Below are 22,390 nucleotides of genomic sequence, written 5' to 3'. Positions count from 1 at the left end.
TTGGTTAATTTTTCTTTTATCCAATTGTTATTTTGTTTGTGCAAGTAAATACAATCTCTTACATAATCAGTACATGTTGATGCAAAATATTGTTTCCTCATGGAAACGATACTATCGCCAATTTTAAAACATAGGGAACTGGGATATTAAATGGTCTATGGTTTCCTTTCGAATCACGCGATGAATATGGAAATTGAATTTAACTTTTTCCCTTACTTAAGACTATTGTAGATTTAATTTGATTCGGTATTACAACATTAAACATTCCAAATGAACATTCACACGTGGATGGGAGATTCCAGTGCCATATAGAATTAACGTTTTCATTTAGAGACATCGAATATTTCCCATTTCTCTGCAAACGATTCACTGAGAAAATAACCTAGAGAATACATCGTTCTCATGAATTCCTACGGTTTTCTTTTCTTTTTTAGATACACCAAGCCGGAACAAGATTATTACGAAACATACTTCGTATACCGACACAAGCATTACACGCATAAGCATTTTGATCGTATTTCTACCATTTATCGCGGAAAAGAAAAATTAATACGGAAAGAAAATGAACAAGGGACTTTCGATACGTTTGTTTTTTCCTTCGGCGATAAAATTTCCAAACTTCACAATTTCGATTTGATGAAACATAATTCTATCGCAAGGTCGCATACTGTTTTACAACACTAAATCACAAGTGCACCAATTGATTGTATCGTTTCTAATACAATAAACTCTGATTAAATTCTGACGTATTCGTTCGTCACAGTCATTAACGAAATTTTTGTTACGACTCGGTTCATTTAGAACAAATACGTCGACGATTGCACTTGATGAGATCAAGGTTTATTGTATAGATTTATATATTCCTAATCTTAATTACACATTCACATATATTCCGTCGTATAAAGTTTTAAATATATATATATATATGTATATGTATGTATGTATACGGGTGACAAGACGAGTTCAACGATTTTAATTAGACGACATTATTCACCTAAATCGTATGGAAGTTTTTAAGGGTAAAAAGTCTAAACACATTCTTCTATGCCCATGAGAAATGTCCACAAAGATCACGCGTGTTGCCAAACGATAAACGGCAGGCGAATCTCTGTACACCCTAATATATCATAAATAATAATGATTCGTACATTTCACTAGTCCTTGCCTTGGATAAAACTCTCGTTTCTTTGTTCTTCCATAATTTCAACTGGGGACTGATAACGCTACAATGGTCATATTGCTTTTCTGCAATACCAGGTAGTCGTAAAGCCTCAAACAGTTTCTTTTCCTTTCTTTTTTCCGTGTAGCTTAAATGATCACATTTGTGAATATTGCTTTACATTTAATCCAGCGTGCAAAAAAAAACAAAAACAAAAAACTTTTCTTTCTGCTAAACGTTCTTGCTTCATTCGACATCCAATATTATGTATTCGATCTTTGATAAATATGTCTATCTCATCATCTTGTTTGCCGTGTGATTTCTGTACGCATCTAGTTTTTCAAGAGGAAGGTAATTCCATTTTGTGCAGTCTTTTTTTTGGTACAATTGTTTAAGTAAACGACGAGAGATCCAAGTTTCTGGAAGTATTTTTTTTTTTTATCAACTTCATTTCCTTCCTCTTTTTTTACATTACTATGGATACATTTTACACATTAGCTCGTATGTTATATGACTGATTACAAAGCGTATAAATGTCACCTATGATTGCGCTCTGTCGCGACGGTGATTTTTCATAACATAACCGTTCATTTGTACTATAAGTCACATGATTAATATATCATTATGTTTACACTTTATCCAAACGAGACCGTCAAAACAGAGGACTCGTACATTCTTTTCTTGAGACGAATATATGAAGATTCATTAAAAATGATATTCCTTTCTTTTATAATTTAAACAAGTATAACATGTATAAATATGAATTTAAAATCTTGAAATTAACAACATGATTATATAAGTAACAAAGTTATTAAAAAATGTTTAGGAATGTTTTTGTGTTTCTTTTCCCTTTTTTCTTCTAACGACATAACAAAAGAATTTGAATTTAAATTTGAAAGAACACTTACATGAGACTAAATTTCAGCTTAATAACAATTTTTTGAAATACTGATTCGGTAGCGAAGCAACAATAGGTGTCATTTCCACGTTTTAACTACTACTATGCCAGTGATAATATCATCTGAAACATACACGCTTTTATTATATTATCAAATAGAATTATTATTATTATATATTTTTTTTTTTTTTGTTTAATTCGTACAAGCATTTGATGCGACATTTTGCAAATTACTCCCTTAAAATACCTTCTAAAATAAATAAAAATCATATTAATTCGTTATACTACAACATAAAGATATTAATGATTTTTTTCAACCCAATTGGATTCGTCAGTTGGGATAATTGAATAAACGTAGGATATGTATAGAAATCATTTGGTATAGTTACAAGTGTTTGGAAGTATTTAGTTAATTAATCATTCTTAATAACATAAATATTACTATGAACGATGGAGTATAGAAGGCATACAAAATTAGAGTGTAGAACAAACTTTTCTACTATACATCACACTGGATGGATCGTACAGCAAGGCAGTTTGTGTACTGTGAGGTTTATTACTTGATATGCGATGCGCACATAAATAACTAACGAAGTTAGCCATTGTACTGAGATAAGTCAGATACTAATGTATACGATTTCAATATGAAATAATATACACTACAATAAAAATGTGCAGAGTCATTTGATGTTTCTTTTTCCCCCATTGTTAAGTTCAATCCAAGTAATGATAAATTGGCATTTGAGTCGCGTGTGCGCGACTCGATAAGGCTTGAATATGTCTTTGACTCGTTCCAAATCTGAGCAAATTTGTTAATGCTTCAAAAAAGTCCTTGCAAACACGTAAATATTAAAAAGAACATAGAAGTTCTTCAAAGTGTTTTAGCTTTTTCAAGTAAATCATTAATGAATTTCTGAAACATATAAAAGAAACATATAAATCTATGTTAGTTACAAACCTATTCCTGAAACACTAAAACAAATAACATTCAAATTGTATTAATTTACTCCAAACACCTTTTACTATTTTTAATTAATAAATTAGTCACAAAGTCCTGAATTGTAAGAAGAAAAAGCAACAAGTAATTTAATAAGACTCATGTACCTTACACTTACATTTATATCATGCGGTGGTTTCTTTGTATCAACCAATAATTCCTGTAAAATAAAACGAAATAATAGTTCATAAAATTATAAATTTTATTTTCAGCTTTCAGTTATAATATGTATATACATACTTGCAAAAATCTTCGTCTATGTTCATCACTATCCATGTCAAGAAGTTCATCTATATCAATTTCAACTTCCCGATTTTTACCACTTTCATTCTGTAAATTATATTTTCATTTAACAAGTTATCTTCAGAATGAATAAATTTTAAATTAAGTTACATTTCATCTCTAACTTACAACTGATTCATATAATTTTTCTAGTTCATCAAATAACCACATTTCTACTGCAAGCCTTTTACGAATAAGGGACATTTGATGAGACCCATATTTAGCTGTCAGAAATTTCTCTCTGCGCTCTTTTACTTCCCCTTTTTCAGTGAAAGCCACATGCAAATTTGCACGCGCTGGACTGCGTTCTGCCGTAAGTACACCACCTCCTTCCATCATAAAACTACCTAATAATTTTTTCAAAACATATTTAATTAAAAATAAAAATAAAGTTGCCTCAGAGTGTGTAAGATTAATGAAGCGATTAAAAGATTAAAAGAAAAGGTCAAAGGAAGAAGAAAAATGCCTAACATTTTTATAGAATGATGCATGTGTATATTACAAAAAATAATTATACAGAATTACATATCTTAAGTAATGCATTTTTATGCAATTTTAGTGAACTTATATGTATGTTTCGATGTTTTTTTTTTATAATACCATTTCTATAATCCGTTATATAAAATCTGCCGGGAAAAAGCATAAAAATAATTTTTTAAAAATTACGAATAATGTTTCTTATAAGTCAGTGAAATTCCATCCGCTGTGACAGAATTAATTAAATATATGAGAATCTCTTTGAGCGAATTAATCGCATGATTGATCACTGACAAACTAAATCAAATTAATTGGACGAAATAACAGCAACACTCAAACTCATTGTGAGCGAGTTGTTAACGATGCGAAAGATTCACGCACATGCCGACCGCTTCTCCCATGCTACAATAAACAATGGGACCCCAATTTTATTAACTGAAACGCTATTGAATGCAAATGTAACCTCGGTGGGACGCGACGCCGTAGTTACACAAACACCTAGAGCATCGAAATAAGAAAATGTTATGTTTCGATAAAATGCAATGCAGCGGATTAATAAAAATTAAAAAAAAAAACGAAACCCAGCCGACGATCATGTAAATAAAGCGATATGAAGAGAGAAGAGCACTCAGCGTTCTGACCAAAGATCAAGAACTCCTGTCAGCCTAAGCATAAACAAAGATAAAGCTTATTAATGCAGTTTAGACTGTGAAAATTAATCTAAAAATAATATTTTTATAGTACATTTATATGATTATTTGACATTACTTACACTCACTGCTTCTTTTTTCACAACGTCCACTATTGGAGCCGTAACACAGTATCGTACTGCCAGGATCGGTATCTGTACGAATAATAAACTTCCTTGAAGTTAACCGGCAATTATATAGCATTTTTCCACTAGCCATGTCTGCCAAGAAGAACATAAAATGTTCCTATTTCATAGGAAACAACGACACATACACAAGCCTTTGTGTATCTATAGTCACTGCATTCAGAGAAGCCTTGTATGTATGTATGAAAGTACGTCATTGTATATGTATTCCGTGTAAATATTGATGAGTTCATCGATTTAATTTATACGAAGGCTATATTCAGGGATCGAAAGTTATAAATACGCAGCATTTACGTTTTCACCTACGTTTATTAAACGCGTGAAATCATTAAAACAATTATTCCTTGTTAAATCTTTGCGAATACAAAAAGGCCACGAAATTGTTATCGATAACGACGCGAAATCGAGATATATTGAACTGCGGCAAGCTTCACGTATTACGTGTACGAAACTGAACATAACAATTTTGTCGTGATGTGGTTAGTGATTAAATGTAGATAACGCATAGTAACGAACAACATGTGATGATAAATAGGATAACCGAAGAATTTGGAAAAAATATTGGTCCTTAGGTGTACGGAAGATCATAACAATACACCAATGGCCTATCAAACTTTCCGGCAGGAGTACATGCAAATACCTGTGGTGACACGAGCTTACACAACAGCTTGTGTCATCACAACTCTTGCAGTGGTTTGTAAAATACCCTTCTCACGGTATTGCTCCACGTGTATAAAATATTATCCGCGAAACTTAACCATAAGTTTATTTTTATTTTTCAATTTTAGCAATTAGATTTGGTGTCTCCGTTTCGACTCTATTTTAATCCTACATTAATAATTGAACAATACCAGGTAAACAAATGATTTACATCAGGTATAAACGATAAGCTTCAATTGATTTACATTTACTAACACTGTAATACAAATTGTTTCAGCTATGGAGATTAATAACAACATTTCTGTTCTTTGGAAACATGGGTTTCAATTTCCTTTTCAATATGATCTTTACATATCGGTATTGTCGAATGTTGGAAGAAGGATCATTTCGCAGGAGAACGTCTGATTTTGTAATGATGTTCATTTTTGGGGGCATATGTATGATTGTATCCTTTTGATATCTTTTAATACTTTTTATATGTTAACCATAAATAATTCAATACATTTCATTGAACACAAGTATTCTGAACTTACTATAGACATTCGCATTTTTTGTTAATCTATTATTTTTGAGCCATGCATTTACAATTATGTTAGTCTATGTCTGGTCACGACGAAATCCATTTGTTAGACTAAACTTCTTTGGACTTTTAAACTTTCATGTAAGTTCTCTCTATCTATTTTTTATGTTATACAGTTAAAAAAGATTATACTTAAATATGTTTTATAAATAGGCGCCATATTTACCCTGGGTGCTTCTTGGGTTTTCTGTACTTCTTGGTAATACAATATGGGTAGATCTCGTTGGTATGGCTATAGGGCACATGTATTACTTTGCGGAAGACGTATTTCCGCGTTTGAGAGGAGGTTTTCGTGTTCTTAAGACTCCACAAATACTGTAAGTTATTTTAATAACGATATAACTAGTTATGCGTTTTATTAAAATACTTTTCATCTATTGCTTGTTCGCAGTAAGACTTTGTTTGACGCACATCCGGAAGATCCAGATTACACTCCGCCGCCCGAAGAACGGCCTGGTGGATTTAACTGGGGTCAAGAACCCAATGTGGAATAATTCTAAATCTGAGGTCCTGCTTCCAAAACATCTTTTACCAATTGGCATATCAAGTAAACTTTTATATTGCTATGTATGCAAGATCGTTCCTTGATTTTCCCGGTTACCGACAAAAATACTAAGCAATTGAAGTACATGATATTTTGCATAATATTAGAAGGAACTCGTAATAAAATGAAAAAAGATAAGACTTCCAGCTTATACAGGGGTTACAATTTTTCATGTAAAAAAAAAATCTTGGTATTACACATACTAGTGACATGTTATGTAACGTATTGTATGAGTGATATACCAATAATTATAAATGAAAATAGTACTTCTTAAACAATCGAACATTGTGATACATTGTTAATATCCACGACTTTTCGAAGAGAAATACAAAAATTGTTTCATACTATGAACGTGATTGTTAAAAACAAACAAAATATTTTGAAGTATACCTTTATATTTATTTTCAGAAATTGTAATGCATATAATTTCCAAAAATTTTCATGAAGTACAAAATTTAAAATACATACGTAAAAATAATTTAAATTGTCTTATTATATACATTTCCTTCTGAAATTAATTTTGGTAAGATTTCTTTCAGTGTTATTTTCATAATCATTAACCTCCTGTTTAAATTTAATGCTAAATTTAGTCGAAAGAGAATTTATCATAAAACAAAGAGTACTATTTTTCCTCTTCATAGAAAAATATAAAATTGAAACCCCTGATTTCAAAAGATTCTACTATAAAGATTTCGTACAATTGAGCGATGTAAATATTACTATTTATTCTCATATAAATAATTCCTAGACCCTTTTAGTTATATAATAGTACATTTTATACCACGCTTAAAAATGCGTAACATTGTAAATAGTAGAATACATCACAGTTATGTTTTTATGGGCATTTTTTGATAAAAGTAATATTATAAAACACATGTAAGCTTAAGGAATCTAGAGAATGTTTAATGAAATATAAAACAGTATTCCCCATTTTTTTTTTTTTTTTCATGTTAGTAGTTTCTGAATATAAATGGAAATCGGAATCGAAAGTTAACGAGCAGATATATTCGAAACGAATAAATTTAGTTCGGCATATTGGGTTACTTGTAGTACGTAAGGACAAAAATTTTTCTTTTAAGTTTCTTACAGATATTTTTGTGTGATAACTATCATATTTAGATTTACGTATAATAGTGTTTGCCGTAAATATTTGTTGTCTTTAGGATATCATGTTGTACATTGTACTGTGATGTATTCACTTTATTGATCAGATGATTGTATTCTGTCATATACTAAATCAGTATATTTGTTGAACTTATTGCGGCAAAGTGTAATGTCAGCAAAAAAGCCAAAGCATTATAAAAAAAAAAAGAAGAAATATTTCCAATTGATTGATTATTTATAACTTACTAGATAGTAGTTAAAACTGTTAGATATTTCCAAGTGTAAATTGTGTCCTTTTGGAAAATAATTATAACAGTACTGAACGAGTTTATTTTTATTTTATAGGGAATTGTATTTTTATTACGCGCTGGGACTAACGTTGTACATTTCCTGTTGTAGCTTCTTATCGATTAATTATTGTTAACTGATATCACTTTTTGAAAGGACATAGATTATATAGAGGACTTCGGCAATTTTAACTACAATAATCCAGGGCGTAAAAGACTCGAGGATTTAACCAGATAATAATCGTTTTGTAAATACTAGATAAAAATGTTATTTATATGAATATGTAATGAAATAAAATGGTTTGATTTAGTTTAACATTATTACTATGTAAATTATGTATTTTTTGGGGGGTTTGAACAGGCATTTATTTAATTTATTTAATTAAGTTTTCAACCACAATTTACTGTTAGTGATAATTATTTGTAAACGACGTGAAAGTACTAGACATGATGTGCTCTTCTCTGTGAATAGGCCGCACAATGCGGTAGTTCTTCCAGGGAAGTATCGGACTGTCTTAATAATTGTTTGTATCCGTTCTAGTTTATTGAATGTTCAACATAAACAGATGATATTTCTGACTCATTACAGTGTTAGATAATTATATTACCGTGGCATATAAAAAGTATTCTCATTATAAGTAACGAGGAACTACTTATTTGTACTTATTACAACAGAAGATTTGTCTGTATACAATTTGGTTGCAGTGGAGAAAATAATGTACCCATTGATTCTTTTTTTGAAATTAATATTTTTTACGATGATCGTAATAAAGTTTGATCGTGATACAGGATGATTTACAAAACCATTTATTTAAATAGTAAATGATTATCATAACGGAATATAATGATGTAAAACTAGGTACATATACGCAATGACATGGACTATAATACAATGATCAAGATTCTATTGTACATACTTTATTATATTGCCACCGTTGCTAAAAGCACTGTAATGTCATCTGGTTTACCACCTGAAACATACAAATTAATATTTTAATTCCATTAACACTAATCCAATTTAAGAAATTGGTTAGATAATCTAATTTAAAAGTCCTTGTTTCTTTTTTCGCGACACTGTTAACACTCCTCATAATTGAAATGAGAAAAAACAACTAATCCAAGAGCTATGTTAATTTCCCTTTCGTATAAACATGCAATTATTAAAAGATTTTAATTAAAGTAAATCTGTACCAGGTTTTTGTTCTAGTTGTAAGAATCAAAAGATGTTTAAACTGTACAAAAAGTTACTTCAATAGTAAATTTATTACCAAGGTATGAAAGACGGCTATATGTGTAAGATAAAAATATTTGTAAAATGTATACTATGAATAAATGGAATATATTTTTTATTAAAACCCGTGTGTACGTATGCGCTGTAAACGAAGAGAATTAGGATGTTAAGTAATTCTGTTATAACGATGAATGCTATTATCGAGACTGATATCGATTACGTGATTTGTTGTTGTAAACATCGATGTTATTTTTATACCTATAGTGTCAATTCCATTCTCTCTAGCACTTTGGGCAAATGGAGACATAAATGCGCCGTCGAACGCTAAACTACGAGCCATCCACGCTATTGAGTTAGCAACTCCTTGTATCTTAGTAGGATCTCTTTCACCTTGAACTTTACGCATTTCAGTGATAAGTATTTGGTCAGGCACATTATCAAACACTCCATCCGTTGCTAGGAGGATTACGTCACCATCTTCGACTCCAAAACTAGAAGTATCCGCAGATTCTGGACTAGAATTAGGTCGGAAACAAGATCAATGAGAAATTTTATATAAATTCTTTAATAATCATATTTTATTTTTGTTTAGATAAAACGTGATACCTGTCGCTGAGCACCAGGCCAGAATGTCCTGGAGGTGGAAGAGACAACTGAAACGGAGTATTAAAGTAGTGCTGTTGTTCGGAAGAACGATGAACTACTTCTCCTTTTCTTACAACTACAAAACCGCTATCTCCAATATTAGCTGCATAAATGCTACTTGTCTCTTTATTGAGGATTATAACACACGCAGTACTGCTACCTAAAACAATCACAGTGTCTGTTAGTTTCTTATATCTTGTACAAAACTACAAACAATGGATTAGCTCCTTGTACCTAATATGGGTTGTTTATTTTCTAGTAATTCATAGTAACTATTTGCTAATAATCGAGCTGGTTCAGAAGGTGTGAACCTGCCCATAGTGACCAGTCTTTCGCAAGTTCTCATTAAAAAACTAGAGAATTCTCCTGGATCTATTCCATAGTGTCGCCATCCACCCACTCCATCAGCTACACCTAAATAATTAGAAGAGACAACCGGTTGTATCATTTAATAACAAAACTGCTTTGTATCTTTCACAATCGTATTTCACAATTCATTGAACTGCAAGCAAAGAAATTTCTCCGGAGAGAACCGATATCAAGAAAAGAATCTAAAACGCTGGACGTCAGATTTCCAGGAATCTCTCAAATTATCGGTCATGTGCGAACGCACAGAGATAAGCTTGACAGTTTATTGATGATCCAAGAAGGTTGACATACCTATTACTTCAACAGTCTTGAATTTGGCACTGAACCAAGCGTCATCACCGAACTGTCCCTTACGCAAACGTCCTCGCGCAAAATCTTTGGGAAAACCGCATACAGCCGAAATGAAAGATGCTTCGCGACGATTGTTCAGGTTGGGATCAGCGCATGCTGTGTAATTTGATATGCCATTCCATATCGCCCGAGACAGCAACCTCCCGGTCCAATAAATGGACTGCATCGTACGGTGAGGTTCAGACTCTGTTGACGCACATCTTTAATAATTAAACGACGAATCTGCATGAATCGTGCAGTTAATTCACAAACGGTATCGATGGCATGTTTGGATGTTCTCGTCGGAGGTACATGTAACGTCAATCAATTCTGTCGATTGTTCTCTTTGCAACACTTATCATCGACCAGACTGTCCTCGAATTTCGGTACACGTTTAAATAAGCGGCGATAAATGACCGTAATTCCAGTTGAAATTATCTTTCGCTACTCGAGAAAGTACCTCTTCCAGTGCAACTAACTAATGAATTGACGTGAACGTCGTTCGCATTGCACCTACTATAATCATGAGACGAAGATATACTAACTTCAGAACAGTATTTAGTGGGGGAGACCCGATTATTGAAACATTTATTGTTATCGGTAAACATTATTATCAAGGTAAAAAATTGTTGACTGTAAAGTTTTTTAATATCGAAGACATTAGTTCATTGGTACGCGGTTGAGGAAATAAATTTTGTAATCTTTCGATGCGAAAATATAAAGTATGCTTATAAAAGGATAAGGACAGGAGCGCGATTTATATTTTACGTTAAAATCTACTTTCATCATCATCATCATCATCATCATCATTATTAGTATTATTATATAAATTAATACAAAATAATATACAGTTTGAGTTATGTCAAATTATATTTGGTAAATAAATTGAATCTTGAAGACCGTGAAGTTGGTTGCGTACGTCGGAGGACGCCATCTACGATTCCTAAATCTCGATTTGCCTTCGATAGTACTCTCGAAGAGGAAAAGTTTTGAAGAGAATCGAGAAAGCGGGAAGAGCCGGAGGATGCTGGAAGAATCAGGAAGAGTCAGGAAGAATAAAAGGAATCTAGAAAGTGTCAGAGAGTATCGAATCGCAAGCATTAGTATAATTCAAGGAAAATACGGTGAGTACCGAATATCAATTGTTCACTAATTCCCTCTTCGTGTTAACGTAACGTGTTCGATTCGATTTCAGATAAAAAACTATGGAAAAGTAAATATTACCTTTCTAACGATATCGAAGAATTTTCTGTAGAAGCATAGAAATACATATGAAGTTAAGAGGAAGGAATTTTATCAGAAGCATGACTCAAGATGGAAGAATGTATTCGCGATTTGGCGCGTCCCGATAGCCGCCATATTGAATGTAAGTATTGCACGATATTCTTGAAACAATGGGGGTACTTTTGAAACGTAACGGGAGCTAATTAAAAACATAATCAGGTATATTATGCATCAGGGTGTATAAAAACAACAGCCACTCGTTTCTTTGAGTAAATCGCTTTACTAATGTTTATTAATAAACATTTCATATAGATTATTTTAATTCATTATAATTTAATACCTGTTTGCTGTTGTTCTTGTTGTTCTTGATGTTGCGATCAATAGTTTATCGTTATTTACACTATTCAGTATAAAATGCGAGTTCAAGATTAAATCACACCACTATGTTTTATGGACACTATCTGTCATCGATTAATAATTATCAATGCTTGTACTCAGGAAAATGCGAAGGGGGCAATAGGGCAGTATTTTCGTTATCACTAGTGTTGTTGGTATTTAATTCTTTAAGGGAACCATTATTTATGTTACAATCTAGACTAAAGTTATCGTCTAGTGGGCATTTGTTAATATTAGGCAAGTGATTAACATCGATTCCACGAACGTCGGGGAGCATTTGTTTTTGGTGGGATTGAGCATTTTCAGTCTCGTCGTTGTCGAGACCGTTGTCAGTGTGGAGCGGGGATGGATAATAGCCGCGCTGCTGTATTGGCAGTTGTTCCACCGGCAGTTGGTGTTGTTGTTCTTGTTCTTGTTGATGATGTTGATGCTGTTGTTGCGACGACTGCTGCTGCAGTTGCTGCGACTGATGGTGGTGATGGTGCTGCTGTTGCTGCTGCTGCTGTTGTTGTTGTTGTTGTTGCTGACGATAATCTCGTTGAGACTGACGGCGTTGCAGCAACGGCACCGTACCACCGGTGATCGCAGGTGGCGGCGGTGGAGGCGGCGGCGGCGGCGGCTGCTGCGGTGGCCGGTGTTGCACTCCGTCCTCACTCGTCCATCGGGCTAGTTGTTGTTGAGCTTGAATAAATGCATCACTAGAAAATAACAAGATTACACGAGCCCATTGGATCTATTCCACGACCACTAATGCTGCATACGCGGACCAACGCTTTCTTCGGTATCTCTAGCTTCTCTAATCGTTATATCCCCCTACCCTTTCCCTTTATCAATTACTTACCTTCTCGGGCTGCGTTACGCCCGTTTTGTCCCTAGTACAATCTAAATGCGTGCCGTACGTCCACGCGTTATCCGGCGTCCGTTTAATAAAACTCGATCAACCGAATGAACGATAACGCGTACACGTACGGGTGTTTAACGTGTTACGTACATAGAAAGCTTTCTAAACCATTGCGCACGTGCGAAGCCTTGCAATTGCGGCTACGAACGTATCATCACACTTCCGTAATTTGAAATAGGAAAGGAAACCTTCAGATAAGGATAAGTGCGGATCGTTCTAGCGCGTCGTAAACCGCATATCATTCCTCTCCGTATAATTAAATTTCATTCTAAAAAAACAAAACTTGCTGCAGTTATTGCTTCTAGCGTTTCCGTTTGGACGACGGCCGCGGTTCCGCGCAAGTTTCCACTATCGCCACCGTGTTACGCTGAAAGAAACACGTGTCCCTCGCGCGTTTGTTTTGCAGCACATTCACAGCGCATCGCACACAAGCAGCTAAAACAGTATAAGTGGCATGCGAAAAGTTGATGTGTTGAATTTTTGTCGGTACGGTTCGCTCTTTCTGGTCCGTGGAAACTCGGTATAACGTTGACTCTCGAATTTTTGTCGAAAGGAGACAAGGAGTATATGCCGAGTCTATTTATATTCCGTTTCGACGTTTGGGGATGCGCGTTTCTTTTATCGAACCTCCTCGTCGCTTTCCTCCGGACATGCACCGATCCTTATCTGAATACGCGTTCACTATAGTGATGGGAATGTATTAATTTTTCTTTCTTTGCTTTCAGACATCAAGCCGAGGAGAGATCGTCGAATTCCCAACACTAATCGCGGCAGCGGAGAACTATCAGCGGTGAGGGGGAAAGACTTTTCAGGAATTCGACGGAGAGATCTTTGATCGAACGTGAAACCACGACGTATCACTACCACGTTTAAAAACGTCTCTCTCTCTTTAACTACTAAGCCCGTTTTTGTTTCGTATTGAAAGAATCAGCGATACCTTTCACTATCGGGCGTTTCACCCCTAGTATTTGAGCCTCTGTCAGGGTCGGCAGTTTCATAGATATCCTCCTCCTTGTGCATTTGATGGGGGTGTTGAACGAGCTGATGGGTGCCGTAAGGACTTCGAGACGATGGCTGACAATATCTACCGTAGGTATCGTCACGGGCGCGGCTACACCTTCTGCTTCTACGTAGGAAATCGTATAAGTTTCTTTAAAATTTCTCAGCTTTCGGTCACGCGATTTAACATTTCTTTTTTTTTCTTTTTTTTTTTCGTCGCCACCTCGTTGCCGTCCTAAGCTCTCTGACACCTAATTTCTATTGCAGGCTAACCGAACGGGCGATGGAAAGATAAAATGGACAATTAGATGGACGCGGCCTTTCGGCGTTTCATTGGTACGTCGAGAGACAGGGGTAAGGTTGGAACAAAGAAACACAAGCAACATTATGTAAATATGATAAATGAAACGAGTAGGCACGTTGTAACACCCTCTCTTATTCCAGCGATCCAGTTGAAGCCGATAGTCAAAGGGACACGGTATAAACAGACTCTGCATGTGTTCAATCGTGAAACGTACCCGCGGTCCGACGATGCTGGTGGATTATATCGAGAATAGTACGGCTGGTAACTACGCTAATTACTACGATTGTTAACGAAAAACCGTCCGGTTCACCCAGTCCGACAGCTGTAAATATGCGCAAGTATGGAAGCAGAAGATACAAAACGAATTGGCGAGAGAAGAAAAAAGGTAAGCAACGATAACAGTAATAATAATAAGAGTAGTAGTAGATGTAACAGTGATGAGTTTGTGCCAGCGTGTATAAGATGTTTGATCGAGTAAGTAGAGCGAATGAAAGAAAGTATCGGATAGAAAGGACCGATTTAATCGATTACCGTAACGCCGAATTGATATACGCGTGATAACCGATGTAACGTGTTCATCGCGGCCGAGGTTAAACGAAGATGGAAGGGTTAAACTCGGCCGCGATCGAAAGCTTTGCGAAAAGAACGACGATCGAGAACGGTAGAAGCGGATGAGAACGTCGATAAAAGTTAAACTTAAGCAGGCCGGAAGCGCTTATTTCGCATCAGTTCTTACCCTTGGGACGACTCGCTACAAACGGACGAATCTATTCTGTAGTGGCGATCGGCCTCGCTCTCGGACATCCGGATGTCGTCGGAGTTGCAACGACTTATGTTCCTTGTTGTGTGACGCTCCAGTTGTTTTATTATGTCCTCGAGATTTCGTATGCGAATCGTACCGCACGGCAGCATGCTCTCGTCCTCTTCCTCCTCCTCTTCCTCCTCGTCCTCCTCGTCCGCCTGGTTCTCCATGTGCTCTTGTCGGTCGAGACCTTTGCGATAAGGGTCCGGGTAACTGCATTCCGACAGGGGTTTGTGCAGTGCCTCCTGGTCGATCAAATTCCTGTTGACCAACGGTGGTCCCGACAATTCACGATGACTCTCCGCGTTCCTCAACGCCTCGATGATACCCTCGTGGTAGCCGTTCAGTCGGTCCAACGTGCGTTCCAATTCGACCACCGTGCCTCCTTCGATACCTGTTAGGATAGTCATTTTCATTAACAAATTCAATATTTTTCCGTCTTTAATCGCGTGTTGGGTAAATGGCAAAAGGTCGATGCGAACAGCTCGATCTGAAAATTTTCGGATGGCGGACCATGGAGAGAGGCCTAATCTCATATCATTTTCATTTCCTAAATTTTATACCGTTACTCTTTATTTTTAAAATTACATTTTAATTTGGCTTTAGGCTATTTATATCGCGCGTTGATTAACTTTTGGATGGCGGACCATGGAGAGAGTCCCAATTTCATATTCTCGTTTCCTAAATTTTACACTGTTCCTTTAGAAATTATTCTACTAACATATGAAATTCTTTAATTTAATTTTAACCTAATATCCTTGTATATTTATTTTATAAGTTTGGGTCTCGATTGACCCAGACTTCGCCGTTCGAGCTGTTGCACCTTCCCTCGAGGTGCATTTTACGGCTCATACCGTAATCAGGGTGTTTCTTTAAAATTCCCTTCTTCGTGGGATGATTCGGTAGATCAATGAAAGAGACCGCTTCCTCTACGCTCGTAACCGCGTCCACCTCGTTTATAGCAAGCCTCTTCGCCTGCGATCTGTGATCCCTGCAAATGTGGATGGAAAAAAGAAAACCATTCGGTATTCGTCTGATAGCTCGAAGGAAGATCTTTAAATTTATCGTACACACTCGACGTTCAGAGCTGTCTTTTTACTCGATTTTTAAATTTGATTTTGTTTATTTAAAAATTTTTAAATTTCTAAATTTTATAACAATGGGATGGTCAGTCGATATTTTAAAGGAGGAAGAACCTCCTTTCCCTTATTTTATCGTAAGAAGAGCAGCTTGATCCCCGAGTGCAACTATCAAGAGTGAACGACGATTTCGTGTACTTTTCATCTGACAATTTGTCAACACAGTATTTTCATTGTTTTGCAAAATGGACGTTCTACGAAAGAAACATAGGAAGCATGCTCGGTCGAGGATCCGACACGATTGTGCGTTGCATTCGAAATAAAACTCAGCATGCTATACGGTGCCCAGAGTGAAGAAATCAAAATTACTTCTACTCATGCATTTCCATCACGTCTACTGGACCGCAGCGTGTGTGTATCAGACATACGATGAAATATGGAAACATATCGTGAAATGTAACACGATCAATGAACTGGCGAAAGAAGAACGAAATCAAGAAAAAGAAGAGGAAAGAAACATAATGAAATCGTATGTTTGCGAGAAAATGAAGCCTGTTAATCCGTCGAACGAATGGGTGATACGAGTATACGAATATAACAAGAAATTCAAGTTGTTCGTAGAAAATAATCGAAATATGCCCACCTCGGACGTTGCTTGAACAACATTGGGCCAAATGCATCGTGCCGTTATGCGATACTAAAAAATTCTCTCGGACTTTGTTCTCTTTGCAACAGAAAATCATCCGAGATATATCGACGAATGAAAGAACGAAACGAAAGAAAGTAAGTAAGATAAAAAGGAAAAGGAAACACAAAAGTGCAGGAAGTTTCGTTATCACTGATAACGGAAACCGTGTTCCTCTTTGTACTTTCTTCGATTTGTACCGAATATATGTATATAAATCGCTACTGCTGCATTCCTCATCAACAAGTGCTCTTAAACAGTGTCACGTTTACAAATTGATTCTCGTTTTATCGTGTCTTATCGCGCACTGTACACTCGCGGTGAAGACGGTTCTCCCCAGGAAAGTTGCACCGTTTCCCAAAGGCATTCCCGAGGAGAATGACAATTGTAGGGAAAGGGTTACAATATTTAATAATTAAAAATCATATTTAATAATAATAATTTTGAAAATTCTTTTTTCCCCCGTATCGTCATTTTCCCTAGGGAAGCCCTTTGTCCGCGAGTGTACGTATGCACGGTTTCCTCTGCGGGGGTGTAAGTGTACAGTGTCGGTGATTGCACGCGAAAGATATTTCCTTAAACGAGGACACAGCTACGCGTTCCTAGGGGATATCTTTCTTCGTGCTACGAACGGGCCATATTTGGTCCCTTGGAGATAGCGAAACGAGGCAGGGCAGCGAAATAAAAAACGAAATAAGAAAATGAAGAAAACGAAGGAAATTAAGATACCGCTGGTCTCAAAGCTTTGCACTTCGGTTATTTGAAATTGATCGTAGAAAGATAATACCGATCGTCAAAGCGTTAAGCGCAAGAATAAAGCTGGCCTGCTTCGTTGACGATTGGGTTAGTGTACTGAGTTTTGAATCGATCGATCAACTATGGTGACATAACGGCGAGACACATGAGACTTACTTGAGTCTTGGCCCGTCTGCGGTGGTGACGTTATTCGGGGATCGAAACACCACGCGCTGGTTGTCGCTGCGGCTAGAAATATACTAATATAGGCATGCCGCGGCTATCTCACGAGTGTTTAACCCTTTGCGGTTAGTTTCAACGAGTTCCTTGAAAAGAAAAAGAAAAAAAAAAAAGAGAAAGAAAACACACACACAGAGAGAAGGAAAAGAAATAAAAGACCAGTGTACCGACCAGAAAGGGTTAAAAAGCAGTCTAGGATGGTGTTCTCGGAATAACTACGACGGGGCGTCTTCCTGGTCCGTCGTTCGCGTCTCTTTTGATCTTCCTCGACAATCGGAAAACGAATTTTCAAAGCTCGGAAAGGAAATTCCTCGGACGAATGTATCCGGACTTTATTTCTATGCTAGGAAGTATCCTATGCTTCCGCTTTCCGAGCTGGCGATATTAAAGGAATTCTTTGCCGCTTTAAGAAGGCGAAATATCGAGGAAGATTCCCCGAGTTCCGTCGAACGACGAAGAAGATGACACGTCGCTGATAGATAACCACCAATCCGATCGATCGAACGCGTCTAAAGTGAAGAAACTTTATCTTGCAGCCGGTTAAAGCAACGCTGAATCGTCGAATGATTCTGTAGATGTCGAATGAATGTCGTGTGACATGAATTCGTGTAACGCAAAACATTAATGGATAACCAATGTATAATAAGTAGAAGCGATATGTGTCTTTTGGCGATCGTTAATGGATCCTTTATTCATATTTTTCAAACACTAGCTGCAGGGGTCTTCCCTAGATTGTTTCTTAAAAGCAGTATTTAAGAAAAAAATATTTAAAAAAAAAAAAAAAATTTCAATTTCTTGTCTTCGTTTTAGAACGACAATTTAGAATCTCGTTTCTCGATTCCCTGCTTTTATTTTTTACCAAGCAGCATTTAATTATTTTTATTAACAGAGAAAGGAGAAACAAGAATTTTATGTCGATCGGATCTAACGAACGCGACCACGTGTATCTAGCCTGATCGATCGATGATTATGCTACGAGATTTACGTCATACCTGTAATTAGGCATACTGTTCGACGTTAGGATCTTGTTCACGTCGTCCAGGATCGCGTGTTCCGGACGATGGTTCTCGCTGTAGCTCTTCTGCGGTGCTTTCTTCCCGTACGGTTGGTCGTACTTCTGGACGGTGCTCTTCCTTCTGCGAGAAATTCGCCGATTACGAGGGTGCGAGGCTCGCGGTACGTACAACCAGAGAAAAAACTTGTGAAAATTTCGAAGCTCATGCAAGCTGGCGGAGGGAGGGAGACTGCGAACGAATTTAATTAATCGTTGAACGGTATCGTTCATCGATTTTGCAATCTTATCGAATCGGAAGGAATCGTAGTCGTCCCTCTGTGAAACTACAGGGTGTCCCATGCAAATTTTTATTTATAAAATCGACGAAATTTAAATGGCGTCGAATGGTGCGTCGATGGCATACATTGGTACCGGAAGTGGACAAAAATATTTCAAGGTCAATCTCGTTTTTTTTGAAAATAGAATTTGGTGTTAATCTCTGCATTTTATTATTTGTTACAAAAATGTATCAAGATATTTTGATTGAAAATTGATTAGTTTAAAAGTTCTCCAGTTTGCAAAAATTTATTTTTTCAATTTTTTACTTCTCTTGACATCAATCTCTGCATATTTTTATTCTCTACAAAAACTACTGAAGTACTTTGATTGAAAATGAATTAATTAAAAAGATATCTCTGGGAGAGACTTCCCATCTTTCGAATCGATCAATTTTCGACCCAGGTACCCCAGTACTTTTTTATAGAGAATAAAAAGACGGTTATCGACGCCATTTTTCCTCCTATTTTTTACCATTTTACTTATAACTGATCCCAGTTTCATGGAACACCCTGCACAGTGGTGTGCGATATTTTACTACAGGTATGCACGGTACGTCCCCTTAGATGCTTCCATTGTTCCGACAAGATTTGACAACAACGAACCCCGAGATTCGATCAGAGTTCAAAGATCGATCACATCGGTACATACCGTGCGTACGTGTTTCGATAATTTCCATGGGATGGTAGAAGCTAGCGAAGCTGGCGCAACTACAGGGCTCAATTAAGGAATCGTGTGGGCATGCATTAGAACGAAAAGAGATAACCATTCGAATGGTAACACCCGCAGCTGGCCTTACAGCCGCTCGTGTGGTATCGCCTTCCACTGCAGTACCCGTGACAACCAAACATGTTAACTTCAAAATGAAACGATAGACAGAGAGAGAAATTATTTCGATAATAATCGTAGCGAAGCGCGTTCCATAGGCAAAGCTCTTTTCTCTATCACCCTGCTGTCACCTCGCGCAATTTATTAAAATTTCCCTTAATTGTGCAAGGTAGCAAGCGAAGGGGTTAATCATCGCCACTGGGGTAACCCGGCGACTCTGATCGCGAATTATGCTGAAGCCTCTGATACTTTTCACAGCCGATTTTGCGAAAGCTATCGGATTCTCGTTTGCCCAAGCTGCATGTGCATAATCGTAGCAACGATCAGTTGTCCCGGAAATAGCCGGCGGATTTCCTTCGATCAGCTGAAACTCCGATCGTCTCTGTTCGTTGCGACGAGTTATCGGTGTTCGAAACCTTGAGAAGGTTTCGTTGCGAAAAAAATAATATATTGCCAGTTTATTGCGCATTTTTCTTTCTCTTATCTTTTTTTTTTTTTATTCGCACGGCGCATCCACCGATTCGATGGCCGATGAAAATAGATAATACAGAGAGAGAGAGAGAGAGATAGAGATAGATAGAAAATAAGAAATAAGTAGACGGAACGTAGAAAAGTGAATATACACAAGTAAGCCAATAAATAAATAAATAAATACGAATACGGACTCTAAAGATATACATGTAAATATATATGTATGTACCAGGCGTGAACGTGATTTATAGGTACAATTCTTTTTTTTTATATATATATGTACATATGTGCATATATATATACATATATAAGCAATAGGAAAAAAAATTTTCTTCTACGTGTATGTTTCTGCACACTAACCTGAGACAGAGGGAGTAGTTTTTATGTACTACGACTGACCTGTAGCAGAGAGCCATCAGAGCAAATACTATGAAAACACCCCCTACCACCGACATGAGCATACCAACTAAAAATACAGTGTTAGAGCCGTGGTAGTTCTCTGTGACGATCAGACGTGTTAGTTTTAGTTAGTTAGTTACATCGTATTTATTATCGCCGTCGTCGTCGGGGTGGGTCGCGTTAAGATATCGTTTGATATCCAAATGTTTCGTATCAAGATGATCGAGTAGAGTACCATTGTACAAGGATGATTTATATTTTCGTATCCGAGCGTCCCACAGCATGCAGACAGACAGAGATGGCAGTGACAGACAGAAACAGACAAGAAACAGAGAAGCCAGAATCAGCACATATACATATACATATATAGACGTATTTTTCATTGTTTCTAGTTTTGGGTATACTTCCGAAAGGCCCACCCTCACCTCAGGACAACCAAACTTCGGATTTATAGTAATTGAGGTTACTAAGTTAGGTTAGGTTAGGGTTAGGGTTAGGTTAGGGTTAGGGTTAGGTTAGGTTACTCATTTTCCGTGGAAATGCGTTCTTATCGAGATAATACGGGGTCCCACACTTTTAGAACACCCTGTATATCTCGAGAATGGTTTATTTGCCATTTCTGAAAATGGTCTCATTCGATTTCTCGTCCCTCAATTACTATAAATCCAAAGTTTGCTTGTCCTGGGGTGGGGGGGCCTTTCGGAAGTTTCCCCCTATTTTTTCTTTTTTATCAATGGTACAGAACATCGATCGTTCGCTAAAATCTCCTCGATACGATCGGTGCGAACCATTCTTTTTACGTTCCCTATGTTCTTGTTTAAAAGTTTAGATATATGACACTGTTAGATTCTGTATTACTAAGGATATATGTATTATATATTTTCTTGGTATTTCCGTCGTCGCAAATCGAGCATCCGTGAGGTCGATTTTCAACCGATTTTCATTCGTCTTTCCTTTTATAGATATATTCTCATTTGTCGCGAACGGTACGAAGGGACGACGTATTATTATTTTTTTTTCTCCTTTTTTTTAGTCTCACGCTAATTAGCCTCGTTCATGCTTTTATTGGGCATACAAGCAGCTGGCACATTGGCGTTTTGGTATCGTACACTCTAAGGGACGATGCAGCGTTCGCGTCGTTGCGACTTTCATTGAAATTCGTGGGATTCCTGATAATATATTTGACCCGCTCCTCGTCCCTCGGTGTGCGACAGTATAGATCCGTCTCGCTCGTGCAGCATAGTCACGATCATCGTGATCATTCAAAACGCGCTATGCGAGCACGAGCACATTCAGAGCACACCATCGAAGAAACAGTAGGATATACAGGCTGTCTTGTAACTCTGATTGACCAACCTCGAGTTAATTAGAAAAAATGTTAATTAAGTTATTAGAAGGGAATATTAATTGTGAAATGTTAGCCATTACCCGATCCTATCCGATACTATCCGATACTACGATCTTCAAATCGTGTTTCTAATTAATTAGCATAGAAAAACAGCAATCGGTTACACGACACCCTGTATACATGTATACACAGGGTGGACCATGCACCTGTTCCAGGTGATAACTCCGTTATTAACGCATTCATGAAAAAAT

General features: G+C 36.7%; 4 protein-coding genes across 9 annotated transcripts in view; 1 reads left to right on the top strand and 3 right to left on the bottom strand.

The window, feature by feature from the left end:
- Nucleotides 1-4: 4 nt before the first annotated feature.
- Nucleotides 5-4,822, bottom strand: LOC114879964 (protein phosphatase 1 regulatory subunit 14C). 3 transcript variants are annotated; one of them, XM_029195440.2, is made up of 5 exons: nucleotides 4,586-4,822; nucleotides 3,466-3,683; nucleotides 3,295-3,384; nucleotides 3,173-3,214; nucleotides 5-1,578 (listed from the first exon to the last, which is right to left on the bottom strand). In XM_029195440.2, exons 1-5 carry the CDS (start codon nucleotides 4,737-4,739, stop codon nucleotides 1,492-1,494), a joined length of 591 nt encoding a protein of 196 aa, XP_029051273.1. In that variant the 5' UTR covers nucleotides 4,740-4,822; the 3' UTR covers nucleotides 5-1,491. The 3 variants fall into 3 exon arrangements, with proteins under 3 accessions (XP_029051273.1, XP_029051275.1, XP_029051274.1); XM_029195442.2 differs by having other exon boundaries at nucleotides 1,484-2,180; XM_029195441.2 differs by lacking the exon at nucleotides 5-1,578 and adding an exon at nucleotides 2,231-2,970.
- Nucleotides 4,823-5,069: 247 nt separating this feature from the next.
- LOC114879963 (derlin-2) lies at nucleotides 5,070-6,779 on the top strand. The gene is made up of 6 exons (XM_029195439.2): nucleotides 5,070-5,341; nucleotides 5,437-5,502; nucleotides 5,586-5,753; nucleotides 5,847-5,969; nucleotides 6,042-6,205; nucleotides 6,280-6,779. The coding sequence occupies exons 1-6, from the start codon at nucleotides 5,249-5,251 to the stop codon at nucleotides 6,380-6,382; spliced, it is 717 nt and encodes a 238-aa protein (XP_029051272.1). The 5' UTR covers nucleotides 5,070-5,248; the 3' UTR covers nucleotides 6,383-6,779.
- Nucleotides 6,780-8,342: 1,563 nt separating this feature from the next.
- On the bottom strand, nucleotides 8,343-10,882 carry LOC114879962 (protein phosphatase PTC7 homolog). The gene is made up of 5 exons (XM_029195438.2): nucleotides 10,360-10,882; nucleotides 9,934-10,113; nucleotides 9,661-9,859; nucleotides 9,313-9,569; nucleotides 8,343-8,794 (listed from the first exon to the last, which is right to left on the bottom strand). Exons 1-5 carry the CDS (start codon nucleotides 10,583-10,585, stop codon nucleotides 8,745-8,747), a joined length of 912 nt encoding a protein of 303 aa, XP_029051271.1. The 5' UTR covers nucleotides 10,586-10,882; the 3' UTR covers nucleotides 8,343-8,744.
- A 1,010-nt stretch (nucleotides 10,883-11,892) lies between these two features.
- LOC114879959 (disintegrin and metalloproteinase domain-containing protein 12) overlaps nucleotides 11,893-22,390 on the bottom strand; it is a 44,465-nt gene continuing 33,967 nt past the window's right edge. For 3 of the 4 annotated variants that reach the window (XM_029195427.2, XM_029195428.2, XM_029195429.2), the window contains exons 19-25: nucleotides 20,753-20,891; nucleotides 18,756-18,899; nucleotides 17,701-17,772; nucleotides 15,879-16,015; nucleotides 14,959-15,418; nucleotides 13,857-14,045; nucleotides 11,893-12,716 (exon numbers count right to left, since the gene is read on the bottom strand). In XM_029195427.2, coding sequence (XP_029051260.2) covers nucleotides 12,104-12,716; nucleotides 13,857-14,045; nucleotides 14,959-15,418; nucleotides 15,879-16,015; nucleotides 17,701-17,772; nucleotides 18,756-18,899; nucleotides 20,753-20,891 — 1,754 coding nt within the window. In that variant the 3' untranslated portion in view covers nucleotides 11,893-12,103. The remainder of the gene's footprint in view (nucleotides 12,717-13,856; nucleotides 14,046-14,958; nucleotides 15,419-15,878; nucleotides 16,016-17,700; nucleotides 17,773-18,755; nucleotides 18,900-20,752; nucleotides 20,892-22,390) is intronic. The other variant, XM_029195430.2, reaches the window with a different exon arrangement.

This window comes from Osmia bicornis, chromosome 16, assembly GCF_907164935.1.
Source record: "Osmia bicornis bicornis chromosome 16, iOsmBic2.1, whole genome shotgun sequence".
NCBI classification, from domain to species: domain Eukaryota; kingdom Metazoa; phylum Arthropoda; class Insecta; order Hymenoptera; family Megachilidae; genus Osmia; species Osmia bicornis.
This window is presented reverse-complemented; position numbering and strand designations above follow the sequence as displayed.